Below are 18,773 nucleotides of genomic sequence, written 5' to 3' on the forward strand. Positions count from 1 at the left end.
GGGTATGGTTAAGCAAAATAAACCAGTCCGTTATCCGTATCCAATAATCTACAACTTATTCCATACCCATAGTTTAATACCTCTTGTTAGGTAAGAGGTACCATGCCTTACCAAACAGGTCTCTGAAATCATCTGTGTTCCAAAGACTTACGTTGTTGTTTTCTTCCCAACCCTGGTCTTCATAGGTATTCCTCCCCTACTTCTTTTGCTTGTTTAGCTCTGCATCAGTTAATACAAGGCTTCCCAAACTTTTTTTAATCATTCTTATTTTTTATGGCACAGTAATATTCCATTGCATTCATATGCTATGATCCATTCAGCCATTTCCCAAATCAATGCTTGCACCTTTTTCCTGAGAAAACTCCTGGGCCAGGGGATACCCAATAATTGCATTTCCTCATTGAGTTTCAGGAATATTGGTATGTGAATGACTAATACTTCCTGCTCCTCTTGTTTTTTTCCCCTCCTTCTCCCATTAAATACCCTAGCCATAGATCAGCAAAACACCAAGCAAGAGGCAGAAATGCATAGCACTATTCAGCAGAATAACTTGGAACCATTTTAGCAAGCTTATGATCTCTCAAAGACAGAAGCCTCCATTTCCTCCCAGCTTGATCATCCAGCTACAGAGAAACGCTGGGTGTTTCTACCAGCCCTCTCCTAACACCCTGCCCTCTTTAATTAACACCCCATTGTGTCCAGGGTTTCCTACATTAGCACAATGACAAAGAGGACATTTTTCTTTATTGTGTTTTTGTAGGAAATTACTAAAGGACAGCGGAGAAAGTAGTATTCTGCAAAAGGTTTTGGGGAGGGATACAAGTTTGTTTTGCTGTTGTATCCTCTTGGGGCTCTCTTGCCTCACGGGAGGGGATCATTACTGATTCTTTTCCCAGGGGCACACTTCACCTATGATTATCACTGGCTTGCCACAATTATCAACATAATTATGTGGGGAGAATATGACAAAATACTTTGATATCATTGCTTACTCCTTTATTTATTCTGACTACTCCCTTTGTATATAAAGCCTGTTGCCCAACAAGACCTTTGAACTCAATAAGTAACTTCCTCAAAGTAGGTGAGAGAAGACTGTTCTTTCCTCTAGTAATTCTTACTTAACGATCAAGACAAGGGACCTGCAGAGGTATTATCTCAGACAGGAGTCTACTGAGGCAGCAGATAAATGGCCACTGTTCCTCAAAACTGAACGGTTCAGAAAATCAGTCAATAAGCATTTATTAAAAGCTTAATATGTGCCAGACACTATGCTAAGTGTTCAGGATATAAAGAAAAGACAAATCAGTCCCTGCCTTCAAAGGATTTACAATCTAATGAATCAAGCAAGTCATTCCAGTTTTCATCTCTGTATCCCCATTATCTAGCCCTGTGTCTTATAAAGATGTTTAATAAATATTTATTGAACTGAATTAGAAAGTTCTTTCTTATGTGGAACAAAAATTTGTTTCCTAGTTTCCAACCATTGCTTGTGCTTCTGCTCCTGCACAGAACAAGTATAATTTCTCTTCTGCACATACTACTTCAGATATTTGGAGATACTGAGCAGTTTTTGTGGTATATGATTGCAATGGAAGACTCTTATTTTCCATGGTTTAATTACTCTATTTCTCTTTAAGATTGCACTAACTTTTAAAGTGGTCATATTGGCATTGTTGGTTCATATTAAACTTGTGTTCAAATAAAACTCACAGATCTTTTACAAGAACTACTTTTAGGGCATATATTTTCAGTTCCTTTGCTTACTCAGTTACATACACAACCTGTCATTTATTGTGTGTGTGTGTGTTTTGTGTGTGTGTGATGGAAGAGGGTGACAAATGTAGGATGACATTCACTCTTACTAAGGTTCATCTTCTTGCCTTCATTTCAATGTTCCAGCCTGTCAAAATGATTTTGAATCTTGATAGTTTTATCCCCTGGTATGAACGCTCGCTCCCAATTTTGTGTCAGCTGTGAATTTGCTAAGTATGTCAACTATGTCTTCAACCAAGTCACTCTTTAAAAGGTTGAACAAATAAGTACCAAGGACAGAGCCAAATAGCACTTGACTCCAGATAGCCTCCAGGTTAGAGAAGACATGATTCAGGAATAAGATCATAGAATGTTAGGGCTAGAAGGGACTTTAGAGTTAATTAAGTCTATCCCCTCATTTTATAGCAGAGGAAGCTGATGTCCAGAGAGGAAAGGTTAGTTGCTCAAGGATTTTAGTTAGTGACAGAGAGAAGACAAGGACCCAGGTCTTTCTAATTTCTAATGAAAATTGTAATATTCAACCAGTTCTTACTCCACTTCACTATGCTGCCACTCAATCCACCAGGCTATCATGGGAGAATTTGTCAAATGCTTTGCTGAAATAAAGATGGATCATGCCTATGGCATTTCCTGATCTGCCAACCCAGTAACCCTGCCCCAAATGGAAATGGTGCATTCCTATGAAAATATAATCTAAACACATAACCTAAAGCTAAGCAGAAATGATGTTTACTTTATTCACATCGAAGCAGAATTTGGCCTGATTTTGAATTGTCAGCATCAGGTTGGGAGTGACTCTGGAGCAGGACACTCTGGGAGGACTAAGACATAGTGCATGACTGGGCCAAAGTAACAGCTGGAAAACCATGTACAGTGGATCATATCAAGAGTATTAGCAGAGCTGTTACTTTGAATCTTTTTTTAAATTTAATTTTATTTGTTGTTACTTTGAATCTTGAGGGCAAAGCCAAGGTCAATAGCCCGGGAATTTTAGGGCCCTGATATCAAATCTACAGTACTAGCCTTGGAGTCAGTATGACTTGAATTCAAATACTCCCTTAAACACTCCTGTGTGACTCTGGACAAAACCCTTAACCTCATCCATAAAATGAGGATAATACGAGTATTTACCTGAGGGTTTTATTAAGGATCAATACAATGCTCAAAGTGCTTTGGAAACTTTAAACTGCTATATAAATGCTATTGTTGTTGTTGCTACATGATTCTTTAAGATTTACAAAGCATTTGCTTTATAATGATCCCTTGAGGTCAGTGGTAGAGATATATTATCCATGTTTATAGATAAAGAAATAGAGGCACAGAGGTGACATTATTTTCCCATGGTTACAAAACTGCTAAAGTGTCAGAGGCAGATTTGAACCTATGCCATTTGACTTCAGACCTAATGGTCTTTCCACTATACTAAATTGCTTTCATACCTTCTGTAGGCCCTTCCAACTCTAAGATGTTGATTGTATATCTCTTTTTTTTTATGAGATATTTTATTTTTTCCGTTACATGTAAAGATAGTTCTCAACTTTTGTTTATACATGCTTTACAATTTCAGATTTTTCTCCCTCCCTCCCCTCCCTCCCCCCTCCCCTAGACAGCAGGTAATCTGATATAGGTTATATCTATATATCTCTATACATAAACATATAGATATATATATACACAAACACATATATATATATACACATAATAACATTAATCCTATTTCTGCATTAATCCTGTTACAAGAGAAAGAATCAGAGCAGTGATGCAAAACCTCAAAATAGAAAAAAAAAAAACAACAGCACCCAAAACACAAGAAATAATATGGTTCAATCAGCATCTATACTCCACAGTTCTTTCTTTCTTTTTTTTCTTGGATTTGGAGATCCTCTTCTATCATGAGTTCCCTGGAACTCTTCTGTACCATTGCATTGGTGAGAAGAATATAGTCCATCACAGTAGGTCAACACTCAATGTTGATGATACTGTGTACAATGTTCTTCTGGTTCTGCTCATCTCACTCATCATCAGCTCACGTAAGACCCTCCAGGTTTCTCTGAACTCTTCCTGCTCATCATTTCTTACAGCACAATAGTATTCCATTGTATTCATATACCACAACTTGTCCAGCCATTCCCCAATTGATGGGCACCCCCTCAACTTCCAATTCCTTGCTACCACGTAAAGAGCCGCTATAAATATTTTTGTACATGTGGGTCCCTTTCCCCCTTCCATGATTTCTTTGGGCAAAAGACCTAAAAGTGGGATTGCTGGGTCAAAGGGTATGCACAGCTTTATCGCCCTTTGGGCATAATATTGTATATCTCTTAATATTAAGTAAAACTGAGGGCCAAGGATGAAATTGGGAGTCTAATTAAGGAGACTGGGTTGGCACTCAGAAGCCCAAGCCTGGCAGAAGTCATAGGTAGAAACATACCCCCAATGTATAAGGATGAACTGGGAGTTAAGAACTCCAGTTTAAGGTCAGCTAGGTCATATAGTAGATAAAGCACTGGCCCTGGATTCAGGAGGACCTGAGTTCAAATCTGACCTCAGACACTTGACACTTATTGGCTGTGTGGCTCCGGGCAAGTCACTTAACCCTCATTGCCCCTCAAAAAAATCCAGCTAGACAATGAAACAGACAGGAAAATGTGGTTCAAATTTAGGAGTCATGGAACATCTTTCCAGGCTCTAGAGATAGCTGGAAGGTTGGAACAACATCACAGCCAGAGATGCCTAGGCAGGTACTATGTGCCCTCTTCCTAAGAATTGAGAAGCCTTCTTTATGTTGATGAAAGTGGGCTGGCAGGAGTGGGTGGCCCAAGATAATCTTATCTAGGGCTTGGCAGGTACAAGCCATCCCAACAGAAGACCAGATCTCCAGGGGGCTCTTGCAACTCTTTGATCCATAGGAGTTCATGAAGGCCAACCTCTGATAACCATTCCCATCTCTATCCTGCCTACAGGAGCCCAGCCCTCATTGGCTGCTTTATTGTGGACAGGCAATATTTCCAGGAGATCGGCTTATTGGATGAAGGAATGGAGATCTATGGAGGAGAAAATGTGGAGCTGGGCATCAGGGTGAGTTGGTTTCTAGGGAGTAAGGACTTAAGAGAGAACATGGGAAGATGGAGAAATTGAGCAGAACTGTCCTGTGGGCAAAGACTGAATGTGGGAGGGACCATCAGCATCTCACCCAGGATTTCTGGAGTCTAGCAGATGCAATGGGTGTTTGTGGGCATCTCATGCCAATGGGTGGCATAATATAATTGCCCACTCTTAATAGAGGGATGCGGTAGCAGCAGCCTGCATGAAGCTGAGCAAGGAAAGATCCTCCCGACACCTGGACTCATTTAAACGCAGGGAAATTGCTTTGGAGGCAGCTGGAATGCACAAGATTATTGGGGAGCTAATATATTCATAGAGTATGGTGCCTGCATAATCACCCTCATTTCCCCTGCTCTCTCAGCCCCGGTCAGTTATTCCCCATTTGCCAGCCTCAGTATCTCATTCTATCTCTGCTCCTAGATAAAATGCTCACCCCCAAACATAATATTGTCCTATTGAAGTGGCTGGCAGGGATTGGTGGGACAAGCAGGAGGTGCCTCCTGCTGCCTATGTAAAATGGGTAGAAATGACTGGGTTTGTATCAGGGAATTAGATTTGTGAACTCTCCTACCATCAGGCGTGTGAGTCAATCACGATAAGCCAGAGTTGTGTGTGGCTTTTCAGTTCCTTGAATGTAAAGCTACTCTGTTCTACAAGCCAACATTCAGTGCACGGTGAAATATCTGAAGGTAATTCAGTGCTTGGGATTTAAAGATGCTATGAAAACATGGGATTCCTTTCCTTCTTGACTCTTCAAATTCCTTCTTTTCCTCTTGTCAGAGATAAAGTGTTATTTCAACAGCAGCAGAAAGGACAGAGGGGCCTCACCTCACCCACACTGCCCAAGAACCAACTGACAATGGAGCTAACAAAGAGGGGGCCTCTCTGTCCTACTCTTTGGTATCCAGCCTACCCCAAGTGAGAGCAGAAAAGCTATGGCCCACTGGCAAAACCCCATCTGAAGCTGACTAGATGATTTCAAAGGACCCTTCTAGCCCAGCTAGTCTTTGAATCACCCGAATAGGCTTTATTTATTTATTTGTGATGATTTATCTCTGATTTCACTGAACCTTGGTTTCTCCATATGTCCAGTGGACATAATGATAACTCTTTGCCCCAAAGCATTATTGTGAGGTTCGAATGCAATAATGAAAGCACTCAGAAAAAAAAGTATAAATTCTTCACATGTAAGAGATGGTTATCATAATAACATTTCACCTAGACCAATGTCAATTAACCTCCCTTCCTCCTACACATATCAAGAATCCTACACAGGACTAGAAAGGAAGCAGACATTTGACTTCTTAGAAATCAAAAGAGATATCACGGAGTCATGTACTTTACTCCAGATGGACTTCAGGCTTTCATATTATGTGTATATATATATATATATATATGTAGGTGTGTGTATGTATGTGTATATGTATGTCTGTGTACATGTATATATGCATGTACATATGTGTGCACGTATACATATGCATATATGTGTGCATGTATGTATACATATGTATATGTGTGTATATATTATATATGATCTCTCTAAATTTCTGTTTCCTCATCTATTAAAAGACAGACTTAGACTGGATACCCTCTGGTGTCCCCTCTAGGTATGAGTCTATGACTCTAAGAACCTATTGAATAACGATACTGATGATGGGCATGACAAGAATGATTACAAGAATTTGAGATTCCCACTTAAGCCATACCATGCTCACTGCACTGTGCTAGGTGCAGCTCATACAAATCTGAATTAGACTCAGTCCTTGTCTTCGGAGATCAGAGTATAATAAGTGACCCAGAATCATAGCTTTAGAACTGGAGGAGACCTTAGGGGCCATCACGTCCAGCCACCATGTTTACAGAGGAGTAATCAAAGACTTGGGTCCAGTGACTTGCCTGAGTTCATACAACTGATCAATGTCAGAGGCAGTGTGTGTATTCAGGTCTTTCTGATGAAAAGTCCAGCACTCTATCCACCGTGCTACCTAGCTAAATAAAGCATGCCCATGGATAATTGTATAATCTAAGACTATAAGAAAGGTATGAACAAAGCATAGCACCTTTACTTCCAGGGTTGACAAAAGGAGACTTATGGAGTTGAAATTTGATCTGGGCCCTAAAGGATTGGTGGAATTTCAACACCTGGAAGGAAGATATTCCAGAGAAGATGATTATAATGATTAATTAACACAATGCCTGGCCCATAGTAGGCACTTAATAAAAAATACGTTGACTTTCGATTAATGATGATAATGATATTGTAATACTTCAAAAGATTAGTGCTTTTTATTAGTAATGGGCACCTCCCTCTTTGTTGTTCACTTGTTTCATTCATCCTTGACTCTTCATAACTCATTTTGGGAGGTTTTCTTGGCAAAGATACTGGAATGATTTGCCATTTCCTTCTCCAGCTCATTTTACAGATGAGGAAACTGAGGCAAATAGGGTTAAGTGACTTGTCTAGAGTTACACAGCTGGTTAGTGTCTGAGCCTGGATTTGAACTCATGAAGATAAATCTTCCTCAGTACTCTATCCACTGTACCACCTAGCTGCCCAACCTTCCTCTATCACTGGAAATTACAACTTCTATATATCTTGGTCAGTTTCCATGGCCAACAATATCATTAACTGGTGGCTCACCTTTGAGGAATGAGACTTTATGAAGTTAGCTAGGCTGGTTCTTAGTAATAAGACAATAAGTCTTCACCCCTGTGGTTATAAAATTCTCCAGCTTCATAGTAGTTACCATAGGTTGTGCTCCATTGGAATTGTCTCCCAGAAGCCAGAAGTATCTCCAGAACCATGATGAAGGCTCTGAGTACTAAAAAAAAATACTAGTCATCCCTTACATGTATATAATGCTTTATAATTTCAGTGTAACTTCAGTTCTTCATGTCCTCACAACAACTCTATTAGAAAGGTAGTCCAGGGGACAACTTGGTGGTGCTGTGGATAAAGCACCAACCCTGGATGCAGGAGAACCTGAATTCAAATCCAGCATCAGACGCTTGACACTTACTAGCTGTGTGACCCTGGGCAAGTCATTGCCCCACCCCCCTTTCCCCCAAAAAAGAACCAACAACAAGAAAGGTAGGCCAGATGTTACTATTCCCATTTTTATTTATTTATTTTCATTCATTCATTTGGTGAGGCAATTGGGGTTAAGTGACTTGCCCAGGGTCACACAGCTAGTAAGTGTCAAGTGTCTAAGGTCAGATTTCAACTCAGGTCCTCCTGAATCCAGGGCCAGTGCTCTATCCACTGCACCACCTAGCTTCCCCCTACTATTCCCATTTTTCAGATGAAGACACTGAGACCCAAAGAAATGAAGTTAATCTCCCCAAATCACAGAGCTCCTTTGTGTTTGAAACTCCAAAAACCCAGTCCTCCTGGCTCTCAACCCAAGCTCTTTAATCCAAATGCTTTGTTATATCTGAGTTGGAGATAAAATCTCTATTTATAGCCACTACACTCTGTATCTAATCCAGACAAACCTATCACCATGAACAGTCTTAATTCAGATGGCTTGCCACTGGTCATAAAACCCTAGTCCCACCAGGTGAGCAAAGGTATATGGAATGGTACGATAGGGGGGAAATGGTTCAAAAAATGACTCTTTTAATCGTGGGTCAAGCACATCTTGGATGTAGGACAGGATCTGTGTTCCAGAAAGGTTAAGGAAGCCAATCTTACTGCTATTTTATGTTCAGGTATGAGCATCTTCCTTATTGTTAAGAGACCACAGAGACAAAGGAACCTTGGTGTTTCTAGGTTGCCTGTGACTAGATTTACTGATGTCCCATTGTTGGGGAGGGCAGACAGTCATTGATGATGACAGGATTGGTCATACAAATTAAATATAGTTCTTATGGTTGATGGCCATTTGAGTCATTGGCTTCTGGTTGAGGATCTGGGTTCTCTGTAAGTCAAACATTCTAGATGACCTGGTTGCCTCTGCCTTTGGTTTGTTTATCTTTTTAAATTGTAAATAATATTTGATTCTCCCCAATTTCATCTAAAGACAATTTTTAACATTCAGGGTTGTTGTTTTTTTAAATTTTGAGTTCTAATGCTTTTGGTTTTGAAATCAGTATTTCTTTTTTTTTTTCTTTTTTTTTTTTTTAGTGAGGCAATTGGGGTTAAGTGACTTGCCCAGGGTCACACAGCTAGTAAGTGTTCAGTGTCTGAGGCCGAATTTGAACTCAGGTACTCCCGACTCCAGGGCCGGTGCTCTATCCACTGCGCCACCTAGCTGCCCCTTGAAATCAGTATTTCTTAAGAAAATAGGTGACATAAATGGAATTCTAGTGAACCTATTTTAAAATGATAATACAAGTACCCTCATCATTAGAAGGTTAACCACACAGTGATGAATTTTTTTCAGCCACAAAAATTCATAAAGATCTCTCATTAAGGAACAGAAGGGTCGTGAACTTCAACGGTTCAGGGAACATCCATACTGAGGGAATTGTGGATCCTTGAAAGAATTGAAAGATATACATTGAAATACAATTCCCTTACCATGTTACTGTTTAATTTCATTAAAATTCCTCATGAAAGTCAGTGTTAACCACAAACAAACAAACAAACAAACAATAGCAGCTGATGTATAGGGAATGCGAAGGCAACACTTGCAGGCATGACCATGAGCAGGGTACAGACCTCTGGCAACTGATAACATCAAAGAGAAGTTTAGATGAAATGGTCCATTCTGCTCCTGTCACAGTTGATTGTCTTGAAAGGAAGGAGACATAGACAAAGAGGCAGATGATACCTGTCGAAAAGGAAAGCTCTGGGCTACTTTCATTTCTGGTGACTTTCCCTACATGAATCCCTGAGGAAGTCATGTGTTTTGTGCTATGCCATAAGGGGTTGGCATGAATGACTGTGGGTCACAGGATCAATGACAGCTCAGTCCTTTAAAAAATTTGGGTTTGTTTATGTAGATTCTGAGATCCCTTCTAACTCTTAAATTCTGTAAGTCTTTGACCATTATCTGAGACTTTTCCTGTTCTCTCAGGTACAACTGAGTCAGAATATTGGGGGTCTTGTAATAAGCAGCTACAGAAAACTAACAGGAAATATGGTTATCAGTTACCATTAAGAAATTCTGCCATATGTATGGAAGCCTGTAACATAACTGTAATAGGGAATGTGGGTAGTAGGTGGTAGATACAGTATTAAAAAGTGTACTTGGTGACAACCACGCCACCCTTAGCTCAATTCCTTACTCCCTCTCTCCACTATTCCAGAAAAAAGGCTATTTTGAGGCAGCTAGTGGCACAATAGATAGAGTATTAAGCCTGGAATAAGAAAAGACCTGAGTTCAAATTTGGTCTCAGATACTTACTGGTTGTGTAACCCTAGGAAAGTCACTTAATCTTGGTTTGCTTCAATTTGCGACTATAAAATGGAGAAAATAAATAGCACCAACCTCCCAGAGTTGCTGTGAGCATCAAACAAGATAATATTTCTTTCTAAAAAAGTATAGTGCCTGGCACATAGTAGGTGCTACATAAGTGCACATTTCCTCTCCTCCCTTCCTTCCTGTCATGTGATGAGACAGTTACTTAATCTTTGGAAAGGAACACAGTATGTTATATGGCCTGCAGATGGTGAGCCAACTACCTTTGAGTATCCTACTCCCTCCCCACTCCTGCTCCTATTGCCTCTCTTAAAAGATATGGCGTTGTATATACTAAAAAATTACCAAAAATATTTAATGTCTAGAATCCCCATTTTATCACATCCCCCAATAATACTCACAATCATAGGATCTGACAATTTCCTTCTTAAAACAAAACAAAACAAAAACAAAAACAAAAACAAAAACAAAAAACAACCTCTCTAAGCTTAGGGATTATTTTCATTAAGGCTAATTTCTCCCTGAATCCGCCTTCTCTCTTATTCTCTTTCTCCTCTCCCTGTTCCCTTCTTTCCTTGTTGATTTGAATATATTTCTTTTCTCTTTTTTGGGGGGGTGGGGTGGGGTGGGCAATGGTGGTTAGGTAACTTTCCCAGGGTCACACAGCTAGCAAGTGTCAAGTGTCTGAGGCCAGATTTGAACTCAGGTCCTCCTGAATCCAAGGCTGGTGCTTTATCTACTGTACCACCTAGATGCCCCGATTTGAATATATTTCTAAACTAAATTCTGTGTATATGTGTGTGCTCCACTCTTTGTTGACCAATTCAGATGAAAATGAGGTTCAAGTGAAGGCTATTCCTCTACCCTTTTCTCTTTTGCATTGACATATTTGTGCACTCTAATATGTTCACTTACCTTTTCTCCTTTCTTACTCCATGGAGACCCTTTCCTCCTGCCTTGTTATTTTACTTTAAGATCATAAAAATGTAACAAAACCACTCTACCAATGCTGCCTTATTTGACTTTCTCCATGATCCCTGATGACATTAGTTTTCTGAAAAAACACAGGTGTCTCCACATTTAGAATGCAAATACTTCATTTTTATAAAACCCTTTCCAATTGCTCACTTGTATTTACACTTTTGTTTCTCTTTACTCCCATGTTTGTATTTTAGCGTTTTTACTCAGCTCTGGTCTTTCCATCGTAATGCTTACAAGTTCTCTACTTCATTACAAATTCATTTTTCCCTGTAGGATTATTCTCAGTTTTGCTAACTAAGTTATACTTGGTTGTAAGACCATATCATTTAGCCTCCTGAACGAATACTTCAAAACTCTTCACAGGGGTATCTGATAAATCTTGTGTGTTTCTAATTGTAGTCCCATAGTATTTGAATGCTTTCTTTCTGGTTCCTTGCAGCATTTTTGCATTGGCCTGAAAATTCTGTATTTTGTCTATGACATTCCTGGGAGCTTTCATCTTAGGTTTTCCTTCAAGAAATTATGTGTGGTGGCCTCAGACATGTGACACTTACTAGTTGTGTGACCCTGGGCAAGTCACTTAACCCTCATTGCCCCCCCACAAAAAAAAAATGATGTGTGGGTTCTTTTTACTTTCATTTTGCCCTTTTTTCTAATATATGTGGACAGTTTTATTTCATACTTTCTTGCAATATCATATCCAGGCTATTTTTTTGGTCATGACTTTCAGGTCATCCAATGATTCTTAAATCATCTCTCCTTGGTTTTTATTTTTTGCCATTTTTTAAAACATTTGCTTTTATATTTCATTTGGACTTATGGAGTCATTAATTTCTGTTTGGTCCATTCTAATTTTTAGTGATACCTGACAAAGAATTTTCTTTACAATAGCCCAGGTATAAGGTACTATATAAATGTTATCTATTACTGTTGTTTCAAGAATCAACCTCATGGGTTTATTGTAAGGAAATCTCTATTTAAAGCACTATATAAATGTAGTTTACTATAAAAAATGATGAGCAGGATGCTATCAGAAAAACCTGGAAAGACCTACATGAGCTGATGCAATGTGAAATGTACTGTATACAAAATAACAGCAATACTGTAAGATGATCTGTTGTGAATGACTTGCTTATTCTCAGCAACACAATGTTCCAAGACAACTCTGAAGGTCCTTTGAAAAGTGCAGTCCATCTACAGAGAGGGAACTAATGGTATCTGAATACAGATTGAAGCATAATTTTTTGTTAGTTCCTTTATCTGAAGTTTTATTATTGTCTGTTTTCTTTTGCAACCTAGCTAATGGGGAAATGTTTTGCATGACTACTCATGTACAGCTTATATTGAATTTCTTGAGTTCAGGGTGGGGGAGGGAGGGAGGAAGAGAATTTAGAACACAAAGCTTTAAAAAAATTGATGCAGGGGCAGCTAGGTGGTGCAGTGGATAGAGCACTGGCCCTGGATTCAGGAGGACCTGAATTCAAATCCAGCCTTAGACACTTAACAATTACTAGCTGTGTGACCCTGGGCAAGTCACACAAAAAAATTGATGCCAAAAGCTACAATATTCCTACTGGTTTACCAGAGTGCACTTGTTTATAATAAACACATGGAATCTCCTCCTCCTCCTTCTCCTCTTCTTCCTCCTCCTAAAAAAAGAGAATAGGCCTTTTGGAAGGTAGATCTTATTGAAATGGAAAGTGAAGCAAAAGAGGGAAGTGGTGGATTTCATTTGAATGAAGATCAGTTGAGATTGAAACCAAGGTCGTATTGCCATGAGTACACTGCAGACCTCCTGTACAAAAAGAAAATATGACTCATGAGAATGGGAAATAGACTACATCCTCAGCACAAATGTTTGATATAGTAGTGTTTGGAAACAATTATCCAGACATCTACTGAAATTCTCTCTCTATTAGAGCTGAGTAGCTAATAATTTCTTGACTTACCATACCTTACTAATAATTCTACCTTTCAAAGGGTTGCAGGATTAAAAAGAGAAATTCTATTCTGGATGACCCAACAAGAGTAACTTACTGCTGGAGTGGAAGTGATATGAACCTTGGAGTGAGGTTTCCCTTATATCTTAGAATTTTTAATAGAAAGGAAGAGGAAACCTGGGTGTGGTTTACCATGTAATCTAAATTTTATGAGGTTCAAAGAAAATCAACAGGGGAAGTCTGCCCAGGAGTTACAGGATGCTCTCAAGAAAGAGATTCTGATAAGCAGGGAAAAAGGAAATTGTCTAAGAAAACAAATGTGGATGAACAAGGCTCTCATCGACCAGCTTGAACTTTAAAAAGCATACGAAGAAGAAGGAAGCAAGGGAAAGCATTGTAGGCCAGATCTGAGTCAGGCCAGTCTGGTATTTCAGTTTCAGAATTAGAACAAAATGGATACTTGTAGAATACCTAAAACTTAACAAGGGGAAACTTACCTAACCAAAATTTAGTCAAGAAAAGGATAATGACCAAACAAAGTAGAATAGTGGATGGAGTGCTATATTTGGAGTCAGAAAATCCTGAGGTTGAATCCTACTTCAAAAACTCCCAAGCTGAGTTACTATTGGATAACCACTTAACCTCTCTTGGCCTCAGTTTCTTCATCTTTAAATGGGGAGAATAATAGCACCTACTTGGAAGGTTTGCTGTGGGAATCAAATGAGATAATACAAGTAAAATACTTTGCAAACCTTAAGCATTCTATTAATGTTGCTGTTGTTATTAATGACTAATTATAGCAGGAGGAAGAGGAGGAGATTCCAAGTGTTTCTTATAAACAAGTGCACTCTGGTAAGCCAGTAGGAATATTGCAGCTTTGGGCATAATTTTTTTTAAAGCTTTCTGTTCCAAATTCTCTTCCTCCCTCCCTCTCCTACCCAGAACTCAAGCAATTCAATATAAGCTATACATGAGCAGTCATGGAAAACATTTCCACATTAGCTAGGTTGTGAAAGAAAACAGACAAAAACAAAACTTTCAGACAAGCAAGAGCTTCCCTGCATCTTTGTTGGCTATGCTGGCACACCATCCAGAGAAAGCCACTGCTTCATCCTTAAGGGATGAATTATGTGCTTAGGACACTAGGAAACTACATCAGTAGTCCAAACTTTAGTCTTCTAAGCCAATTAAGTCTCAAAGGTGATTAAAATACATTTTAATGAAAAATAACCTAACCTACCAGAAAACTATTTTACTACCATAGAGGTAATTTAAGAGAATAAATACAAAAAAGGTGACATTGTCCTGAGAAAATGGTGTCAAGAATGCTAAAACAAGAATGAGCTTAGTGAGGTGTGGGAAACAAATCTATTGTATAAAAGGAAAGATCAAAGAAAAGCTAAGACCCTCATTGGGAAAGGAGAGATGATGAAAACAAAAGATAGAAAGAAAACCCAGCTCTTCACTCGTTCTTTTATTTCTGTTTTCCACTAAGAAAGAGAATGACCTTTAGACTAGAAAGGACAGAACAAAAATTCATAATGAGGTGTTGCTATCTATATGAGATAAATAAGGCAAAGTGAGACAGCACTGAGCTTCCCCTTATAAGGTCAAGTCACTAATACTACATGAACTAAAACCTTAGTCCTAAAATATGGCAGATGTGATTGCTGAATCACAATCAGTGATCTCTGAAAGAATGTGGAGATGAGAGGAATATTTCAGGATTGAGGAGAGGTAAAGGCTTCTTTTTTAAGGTGGGGGAGGGAATGTGCTATATAAAGTAGCAGTCTTTGTTCTTTGGCAAAATTCTAGAAAATTTTATTAAAGGGATGGTTGGTGAGCATATTAACAAAAGAAGTGGTGATCACAAAAAGCTATCATGGCTTCCCAAAACAAGGGATGCTAGATGAAACTCATTTCCCTTTTTTTGGTGATAGCCTTACCAGAATGATGAAACAAGGGGGAATGCCATCTATATGGGTGGCTGAATGGCACAATAAATTGAGTGCTGGACCTAGAGTCAGGAAGATTGAAATTCAAAGCCAAATTCAGATATTTATTAACTGGGTAACCCTGAGAAAGTCACTTAACTTCTGTCTGCCTCAGTCTATAAAATGGGGTACTAATAGCATCTATCTCCCATGATTGCTGTAAGGATAAAATGAGATAATATTTGTAGAGCACTTTTCAAGTCTTAAGGAACTATATAAAGACTAGCTGTTATCCCATACTTTACCCAGATTTTAGAAAACCTTTGACAAAGGCTTTTATCCCATTCTTTTTTTTAATCATAAAGGTATTTTACTATTTTCCAGTTACATGTAAAGATTGTTTTTAACATTTGTTTTCATACGATTTTTAGTTCCAAGTTTTTCTCCCTCCCTCCCTTCCCTCACCCCTCCCCAAAACATATATAGGTTATATATGTACAATCATATCAAACATATTTCTGCATTAGTCTTGTTGTGAAAGAAGAATAAAAACAAAAGGGTAAAACCCCAAAAAACAAAACAAAAACAAAAACAAAACCAGAAACAATATAATTCAATATGCATTCAGATTCCATAGTTCTTTTTTTCTGGATATGGAGAACATTTTCCATCATGAGTGCTTTGGGATTGTCTTGGATCATTGCACTGCTGAGAAGAGCCAAATCTATCATAATTGATCATCATACAATGTTGCTGTTACTGTGTACAGTGTTCTCCTGGTTCACTCAGCATCAGTCTACTTAAGTCTTTCCAGGTTTTTCTGAAATCTGTTTGTTCATAATTTCTTACAGTACAATAGTATTCCATTATATTCATATACCATAACTTGTTCAGTCATTCTCCAATTGATGGGCATTCCCGTGATTTCCAATTCTTTGCCACCACAAAGAGCTGGTAGAAATATTTTTGTACATGTGGGGCCTTTCCCCTTTTCTATGATCTTTTTGGGGTACATACCTAGTAGTGGTATTACTAGGTCAAAGGGTATGCACAGTCCCATAGCCCTTTGGGCATAGTTCAAAACTGCTCTCCAGAATGGTTGGATCATTTCACAACTCCACCAACAATGTGTTAGTGTTCCAATTTTTCCACAGCTTCTCCAAAAATTATTATTTTCCTTTTTTGTCATATTAGCCCATCTGATAGGTGTCAGGTGGTACCTCAGAGTTGTTTTAATTTTCATTTCTCTAATCAATAGTGATTTAGAGCATTTTTTCATATGACAATAGATAGCTTTGATTTCTTCATCTGAAAACTGCCAGTTTTCTGCTTCCCTTCTAATTTTGGCTGCATTACTTCTGTTTGTACAAAACCTTTTTAATTAATATAATCAAAACCATCCATTTTGCCTTTCATTATATTCTCTATCTCTTGTTTGGTCATAAATTGTTCTCCTTTCCATAGATCTGAGAGGTAAACTATTCCTTCCTCTTCTAATTTTCCTATGGTACCACATTTTATGTCTAAATCATGTACCTATATTGACCTTATTTTAGTATAAGGTATACGATGTTGGTCTATGCTTAATTTCTACCATACTATCTTCCAGTTTTCCCAGCAGTTTTTGTCAAATACCGAGTTCCAATCCCAGAAGCTGGAGTCTTTCAGTTTATCAAACAGTAGATTACCATAGTCATTTACAACTGTGTCACCTGTACCTAACCTATTCTATTGATCCATCACTCTATTTCTTTGGCAGTACCAAATAGTTTTGATGACTGCCATTTTATAGTATAGCTTCAGATTTGGTGCAGCTCGCTCACCTTCCTGTGCATTTTTTTTTCATTAGTTCCGTTGATATTCTTGACTTTTTGTTCTTCCAGATGAACTTTGTTATTATTCTTTCCAGCTCTATAAAATAATGTTTAGGTAGTCTGATTGAATATATGGACAGATATGGACAGATATGAGTTATATTAATTATAGAGATATGTACATTCAGAATTGGTTTGATGAATTGACTCAAAGTTTAGTTAATAATGGTTTTTTCTGTTAATTTGGAAAGAAATATCCAACGATGTACTCTAGAGATATGTGTTTGGCTCATGGCCACTTAACAATTTTATCACTGACTTGAATAAAAGCACAGGGCATATTTATCAAATTTGCAGATAAGACAAAGCTTAGAGCAATGGAATTATAAAGTTTAGTACAATGGAAGATATTGAGGAATCAAAAACATCTTGAAAAGCCAAATGGTTGGCTAATTCTAATAAGATGAAATTTAATAGGGGTAACAAAATCTTATACTTGAGTTCAAAAGAATCATTTTCAAAGTATAAGAAGGAGGAGGTTAGTAATCAGTTCATCTAAAAAAGATCTGAAAATTTTAGTAGACTGCAAGATCAAGATTAATCAGTATGATATGGTGACCAAAAACACTAATGTAACATTAGGCTTCATAAAGAGGAACATAGTGGCCAGGAGTAAGGAAGCAATTTTCCCCTAATATTCTTCTCTGATCAGACCAAATCTGAAAATGTCATCAGCCATTCTGAGGATCACATTTTAGGAAGCAGCTAGCACAGTAGATACAGTACTAGTTCTAGAGTTAGGAAGTTCAGGTATTTCAGTCATGTCCAACTCTTTTTGACCCCATTTGGGGTTTTCTTGGCAAAGATACAGGAGTTATTTAGCATTTTCTTCTCTAGTTAATTTTACAAATAAGGAAACTGAGGCAAACAAGGTTAAGTTACTTGCCCAGGATCACACAACTAGTAACTGTCTGAAACTGGATTTGAACTCATGAAGATGAAGAGTCTTTCTGACTCCAAGCCCAGTGCTCTATCCACTGTACCACCTAGCTGCCTCAAAGTTTGAAAGACCTGAGTTCAAATCTAGCCTAAAATCTGCCTCAGTTTTCTCCTATGCAAAATGGGGATAATGATAGCATTTATCTCCCAGGGTCATTGTGAGGATCAAATGAGGTATTTGTAAAGTGCTTAGCACAGTATCTGATACATCGTAAATGCTTAATAAATACTTATTTCATTCCCTTTCCAATAGGCTGGCTGTATAATATCTAGAAGATGATAATAAAGATGTTGTTACCATTTGAAGATGGGTTTAACTAACTCGGGAATACTGAATGTGGAGAAAAGAAGACTTGGGGGAGGGGAGAGTTCACAATAGTGTTCAAATATCTGAATGGCCATTGTGTGGAAAATGACATGTATTTTCTCTACTTGGCCTCTGAGAGCAGAACTAGAAGCTATTGATAGAATTTTCAAAGAAACAATTTTGACTTGATATAAGAGGGGAGAATTCTTAATGATTGGAGCTATGAGATAGTGCAATGAAGTACTTCCAGAGGTAGTAGAGTTGACCACTTCCTGAATAGATGCTCCTATTATATAGAGGATTCCTATTCAGGATAGCTTAGTCTAGATGGAATTCTAGGATCATGGGTGGGACTTGGGTTCCACTGAGATGATTACAACTACCTTGTCCAGGTCTTGTATCTGTATTTGGAATACTGGGGTTAGGTAGCTATCCTTCCCCTGTTCAGAAGGTTCAGAACCATAAATAGCTCCTGGCCAATACCAGGTTATGCCTTTCTCCATGAATGTTCTTAAAGCTCTCCTCTCTGCTGTGTATCTTGGCTTCCCTCATAA

At 38.3% G+C, this 18,773-nt stretch overlaps 1 protein-coding gene across 1 annotated transcript in view; it reads left to right on the plus strand.

Moving 5' to 3' along the window:
* Positions 1–18,773, plus strand: part of GALNT18 (polypeptide N-acetylgalactosaminyltransferase 18) — a 475,154-nt gene that overhangs the window by 332,918 nt on the left and 123,463 nt on the right. The window contains 1 exon segment of the mRNA XM_043969506.1: positions 4,737–4,851. Within this exon segment, the coding sequence (XP_043825441.1) occupies positions 4,737–4,851 (115 nt within the window).

Source organism: Dromiciops gliroides, chromosome 6 (assembly GCF_019393635.1).
Source record: "Dromiciops gliroides isolate mDroGli1 chromosome 6, mDroGli1.pri, whole genome shotgun sequence".
NCBI lineage: Eukaryota > Metazoa > Chordata > Mammalia > Microbiotheria > Microbiotheriidae > Dromiciops > Dromiciops gliroides.